General features: G+C 49.4%; 1 protein-coding gene across 1 annotated transcript; it reads left to right on the forward strand.

Annotated features, from left to right (window-relative positions):
- On the forward strand, positions 1-6403 carry SLC35E4 (solute carrier family 35 member E4; the record flags this gene model as incomplete). The annotated part of the gene is made up of 2 exons (XM_006016862.3): positions 1-250; positions 3406-6403. Coding segments are annotated over 2 exons (678 nt in total), but the record flags the coding sequence as incomplete, so codon positions are not given.
- Between the last annotated feature and the right edge of the window lie 205 nt (positions 6404-6608).

A 6608-nucleotide genomic window follows, 5' to 3' on the forward strand; every position in this document is an offset into this window, starting at 1 on the left:
GGCAACCTGGGCCTGCACTACGTGCAGCTGGACCTGGCGCAGCTGGTCTACACCACCACGCCACTCTTCACCCTGGCGCTGTCCCGCGGCCTGCGGGGCACCTGCCACCACCCGCTGCAGTATGCCGCCATGGGGCCCATCTGCCTGGGTGCCTCCGTCAGCCTCCTCAGCGAGGTGCACTTCAGCCGGCCCGGCTGCTGCTTCCTCCTGGCCGCCACCTGCCTCCGGGCGCTCAAGTCCATACAGCAAAGTAAGTGCCCGGCGCCCCCACCCCCAGTGTCGCCATCCAGGGCCCGGTCCTGCTGCGGGGGCACCGCTACTCGTGGGCCCCTGGCTCGGGTCTGCAGGCCCCCAGCGCCCACATGCCAGCTGCCTCCCGCCAGGCTGCTCTCGGCTGGCCAGAGCACCTCCTGTCACCAGATGCGGGCAGTGCCGATGGGCCGCGTCGGCGCTAGACCAGAGGGGGCTGCACTTTGACGGGAAGGCTGCTCTCTCCATAGCAGGTTGCAAGGGACTGGGGTTCAGGGTGCTATCAAAAGGCTGTGAATGATGCTAAGGGATAAGGCTGTCCTCTCCTGGTCACAGGTAAGCTTCTTTCTGGGCGCTAAGTAAGAGAAGGGGTGTAATACTACAGACTGAATCCCCGCTGAGTGGGCCACGTTGCCACCACGTCAACCATCTTCCCTGCCACCATTCTCCATCCCTTTATCCAGAGAAAGCGCCGTGGATCGTCAGTTTTCCAAAGGCCTGACTACAGCACCACTTTCCTAGGGGATGGGGTGAGACCTACCAAACCCATTTTACCCAGCAGTAGTCAACTGTTACTAGCTACTAGCATTAGTCAGCTGTTACTACCTGCAGGGGAGGTTTTCACAATCCATTGTTTATCACCTGAGCCGTGCAGTTTTTTTTCCCTACCCCTGTTGGAAGGAAATTCCCTGGCCCTGCATGCCAGGAGGGTGGTGTAAGAGCAGAAACAGCCTGAGACACAATCTGACAAAGGGCTTCTCAGGCCGAATTGTCCTTGGCAGCAAACATCAGAGAGATGCCAGTGTTTATTTTTTACTTCAAAAGGAAATTTTTCCATTTCTCCAGACCAAACCGTTTTTGCAGGGTGTGTTGCTTCTTGGGGTCTTGCCAAGGCAGTGTTTCATGGCATAAGCTGTGTACTGGAATCTGACCTAGTAGCTAGCCTGCCTCTACTTTTAAGTCCCAGTAAGAACTCCTAATGTTGAGCCATTGAAAAACAGGCCGGGAAACAACTTGTGGCTGGGATTCTTCACTGGCCCAGGAACATGGGTGAAAAGGGGCCTTTCACATCTCCAGTTTCATAGAAAAAAATCAAAGCTGCCAGAAATTCCTGTCCCCCCCCCAGCAAGGTGCTGCCCAGGCTGCCAAAGTTCCTTCGTCCTCCTTCTGTCCACCCCCCCCCCCCCCCCCCACACTTTAATTATTGTTTGAAGCATCTGAGATCCTTACTGTGAACCAGGCCCCCATAGTACCAGGCACTAGAGAAGCAAAAAGACAGTCCATGTCCCAAAGAGCTTGCAGGCTTAAGTAAGAACTTAGAGTCTGTGTCCTGGGTGTTAGTCTGAGACCCCATCAGCCTAGGGCAACTTGTTTGCATCTGGGGAATTGGCCCTTTACCAGCTGCTCACCCCACAGTCTTGTTTGTGGGCCAAGGTCGTGTTACTGGGACATTATTACTTGTAGAGGGCTGTGTTTTACTGTTTGCTTTTCCTGGGACAAAGCCCCATTCACTGTAGAGAGGTGTCCCCACCTTTTCATCCCCCTTCTCTCAGCCCATTTTCTCGCTTTTGTTCAAACAGTTCCGTTAACCCAAATCAAGGAAGCTGCTTCCCCTGTGGGGAAGTATCAGTGCCCCCACACAAGTTCTGGGTCTTGGTGTGGTATCTGCTCATGTTGCACATCTGGTAAATGCCAGCAATTCTGGTGGTGTTGGTTTGTCACTGGGGTGGGGGCAGGGGAGGACGTACGGACTGCAGCATATTGTCCTGGGTGCAAGGCTGTGAAAACATCTTTGTTTCAGCATGGTTCCATGTTGCATTGAGAGCCACTTTGGGGCATGCTAGAGGGGACAGGACAAGATGTGCCAGCCAGAGGCACTGCGAACCCAGCAGGATGCTTCTAACATATCTTTTGAAATGTTGACCTTGAGCTTTGCCAAACTGTGGGAAATCTGGAGGGTCTTAAAAGCAGTCTCCCAAAGTACTTGTGACAGCCGGTAGATTAGTGAAGAGAAGTCATCTTCTGCTCATGTTCTGAATTAAACCCTCCCCATATCCTTGAAAGGGTTCAGCCCACAGGCAAGGTCTTCTCCTCAGAGCCTTAAGAGTCCCAGTGGGATCTCTCCACCTCCTGGGGCCTCCAGGTCCCTGTGGACTTTCCCTCCTACAACTTCGCTCCAAACCACCAGACTTTCTCCATTGCCACCCTGTAACACCCCCATGCTCTTCCAGTGCTCCACCCAGTTTCTGCATTCACAGTCCTAGCTCACATAGAACAGAAGTGGCAAAGGACCTGAATTACATCGACTGATGCTTCATGTCCTTGTAGGTATTGCACTGGGTGCTTCATCTTAACCCTTTCATTGCTGAATGAGAGTATCAGACCATAGAGCTCTGTGCAATATTCCATTTCTGTTCTGATCTCTTTGCTGTCTATTTCCCATTGGAAAAGAATTTGATCCCCAGAGCAGTGCTGGGGTCTGGAGCAGTTGTTCTGACCATTAGCTGTGCATTAGCTGCCTCTTGGCATGGTTACATAAGGTATTGGCCTAATAATGGAACAGAAAAGGATTGAATGTTGTGTGTGATGGCTGTACAAGGTGGGGTGGACTGTCCAAAGTGTTCAGGCTTCTGGAAAGCTTGAGCACAAACATAGCGAAACAGAGCTGTTGAGAGGTGAGTACTCTTGAGAATCTGATTTTAATTGGGATGTTGAACCCTTGAAAACCTGCCCTGTGTTATAAAGATACTAGTATATTGTGAGTGTGCTTCATGTATATCATTGCATGAGGTGATATGATTGTGTATCTGTGTGAGCATTGTATAGTCACATTTCAAGTTGTGCATGATGCCAAGCATGACTTAGTAAGTAAATGCCAGCACTAACATGTCAGTTGTATGGCTGTGCAAGTTTTTGTGTGTAATATGCTATGATATGAATATTGGTGTGATGTTATGGTGTTGTCTTAGGCAGGGTAAGTGGTGGTGAGCAGGGGTCCTGACGACTGTTTTACTTAATACTTCCCACTACTGGGTTGAGCTTGTTGGCAAGTGTCTGTCTACCTTCCCCTGTTCACTGGTTGAAAGGCCTCTGGTTTCCCTCACCACCCTCCAGGCTTGCATCCCTTGCTGTCTGACTTTGTCTGTCTTCATCCAGGTACCCTGTTGCAGGATGAGAAGCTGGACTCCATTACCTTGCTCTGCCTGATGTCCCTGCCCAGCTTCTGCATCCTTTTCCTGGCAGCTCTGGTGCTGGAAGTGGGACCTGCCTGGGATGGCTCACTGCAATATGACAGTGCCCTCTGGGCCTGTATCCTGCTCAGCTGCCTGGGCTCTGTCCTCTACAACCTGACCAGCTTCTATGTCATCTCACTGACCTCTGCCCTCACCATTCATGTCTTGGGCAACTTCAATGTGGTGGGGAACCTGGTGCTTTCGTGGCTTCTTTTTGGCAGTCACCTGAGTGGGGTCAGCTATATTGGCATTGGACTCACCCTTGTGGGGATGTTTATGTACCACAATTGTGACCTCATAGCTGGATACTGGCATGCAAGGTTAGGCAGGGGGCAGATGAAACCAGACTGAATCCTTGGCTGGTGCATAGTGACCCTCTACAAATTGGCCAGGAACGTTTACAGAATGCAATGCACTCTCTGGTGTGTGTGTGTGTGTGTGTGTGTGTGTGTGTGTGTGTGTGTAACTGGCACTGCACTCTATAGGGGGTATGCATTACAGAATGCAGTGCATTCTCTGGTGCATGTGTGTGTGTTGACAAATGTGTGCATGCTTTCTTGATGCTGTTTAGTGGATGGAGGATTTCATATCCAAGTATATGGGTGTGTACAAGCACATGTACATGTGTATTTACAAGTATCCTCTGATGTTGAAGTGTATCAGACACTTTGCTATGTTTATATGCTATGGTTTTCTACTGATGAAAATGTCAGAACTTTTCTGGGAAGGGAATGTGAGGGGAAAGCATTTGTGTGTGTGCACAAGTTCACTATTGTCCTATGCTGGATAGCAGTAATTTAGGTGTGTTTGCATCTGTGTGTCTGTATTTGTGCTTTCTCTTCTGAGTGTTCCTGCATAGATTACAGCAGAAATATGCAGGCTTGTCTGTCTCTGAATGTAGGCATATATGTATGCCTATATGTACTATGGTTTTCTACTGATGGGAATGTAAGCACTCTTCCTATGTGTACATGCATACATACATGCATGCTAATTACAGTAGAGCTGGATCATTCTTATCTGGGTGGCTTACAACCGACTTAGTTTACAGCAGTTTGCCAAATTAAAGACAAGCTTTTCAGTTGTTTGCTCAGACTTTCACTTTAGTCAGCAGGAGCACATCCAGGATCCCACACAGCTGATTGGAGATACTGCATCCTTTGAAATAAAAGTCACAGTGAACAACTAGAGCACCTCAGTGGTCCCACACAGCTGTTTGCTGTGGCTCTATCTGTACCTGAATGCTTCACAAATCCTCTTCTTCACAGGGAGCTAAGGAACCTAACCCTGTAGAGAATCCAGGCACTACTGTATTGTTCTCTGTTAGAGAAAGCACATCTGGCCCATTTGTGTGTACGTGCATATATGTATGTGCTGGGGTTTTCTACTGCTGGGGGTGTCAGAAATTCTTCCCTATAGGAATGTGTTTATATTTGTCTTCGCTACTGAGCTCCGCTGGATGGAGTATATCAGAAGTGTGTGTGTGTGTGTGTGTGTGTGTGTGTGTTTGAGAGAGAGATCACTATTGCCCTCTGCTCAATGGAGCATATCAGACCTACTGAAGTGTGTGTATGTACGCATGTGAGAGCTTTGCTTTTTTGTGTGTCGAGGTGTGTATGAGTATGTGTATAAGAGAGCACTTTTTATCAAATCGTGTATTAAGTTTTGTGTTTCTGTTCAGCAGGTCTCCTTTGAGTCTGAGTGAACTCATTGGGGACCAGCCTTGATTACGGGCTACTGCAAGTCCTGTTCCTAAGCCCTAGAGTCTGTGGTGAGCTTTCTACTGTACAGGCACAGCCTGAGACTATCGTGAGGAGAACTTCAGAAGCATGAATGCTGTTGCTAGTGTTCTCTAAACATGCAGCTGATTAGGGCTGTGCATCTGTTTTGTTGATACAAGCCAACCAGTTAGCATCAGTCCTGAGCTCCCTAAGAACTGTTTTCTTGTGGGTTAAAAACACATTGATTCACCTTATAATGACTGACTGATTCACTGGACTGTGCCCTCTGCATTTCCTTATTCTGAGATATGGCTGTCGCAGGCTTGGGGCAGAACCCCTGACATGCTATGGGAGAGATTGCTTCCCTGCCCCAGTGGACTCTCCCTAAAGAGCCTGTGCCTGGCAGGCTTCCAAGAGCATCTCAAAACGGAGTCTTTTAGCTTACTGGTTGGTTCAGAGCTGCCAACTGTGATGGATTTAGGGCCCAGTGTATGTATGTGCATGTACCCATGCACATGGGTATACACAGGCCGATGTTCTCTATCACAAGTGTCCATTCACATGCCAGCACTAACATGCATGCACTCCTCCAGAGGGCACATAACAGTGCTAAAATGCCAACACACCCAGATTGCACATGTGTATGCACACACACCAGCAGCAAGACAAGCACAGAGGTGTCCCCCCCAAATTTGCACACACACACTGTCTAGACATACAGACACACACACATGGTCCCCCACAGTTCACACACATCTGTCAGCACCAGAGCACACACTGATGTGTGCTCCCTCCCCTAAGTGTATACTTGCACACCACTGCTAGCACACATACACAGGTATGCTCCCCTGCAGTGCATCCTCATGCATCCCCCCAGCACTAACTCATACTTGCCAGAATGCACATGCACACACCACACACTCCAGAATAAACACAACAGCAAGCAGGATCACATTCATGCACATATAGTGTGTGTGCAGATACACATAGCCCATGAGGAAATCCCTGTGCCCTTTTCAGCCATTCTTTCCTTGGTAGCAGTGCTCTGCAGTGGGACTCCAGCCAGAACCATGACTCTGAGTAACATGCAAAATGATTTTGGTGAAAAGGCTTATAGTGTTGATGTGTTGGGGGTCCTATGCCAGCAGGCTGGGCCTTGCCTGGGGCCAAAGGGCAGCTCTGACTGCACCTGTCCTCAAATAAAGCTCTATTTTTATTGTACTCTAGTCTGCTTTCCTTGGGTGACTCTAAGAAATGAAAATAGAGTTGGGTCTTCTGAGGAGGGGCAGCCTATGGAGCTCTGGGCTGACAGGGAGGCAAGAGAAGAGCAGTGTCCCCTGGGTGAAGAGATACCAAGGAGAACACCAAGAAGGGAATATCCCTGGGAGAGGGAGATGCACAGGGA

Source organism: Alligator sinensis, unplaced genomic scaffold (assembly GCF_000455745.1).
Source record: "Alligator sinensis unplaced genomic scaffold, ASM45574v1 scaffold216_1, whole genome shotgun sequence".
NCBI lineage: Eukaryota > Metazoa > Chordata > Crocodylia > Alligatoridae > Alligator > Alligator sinensis.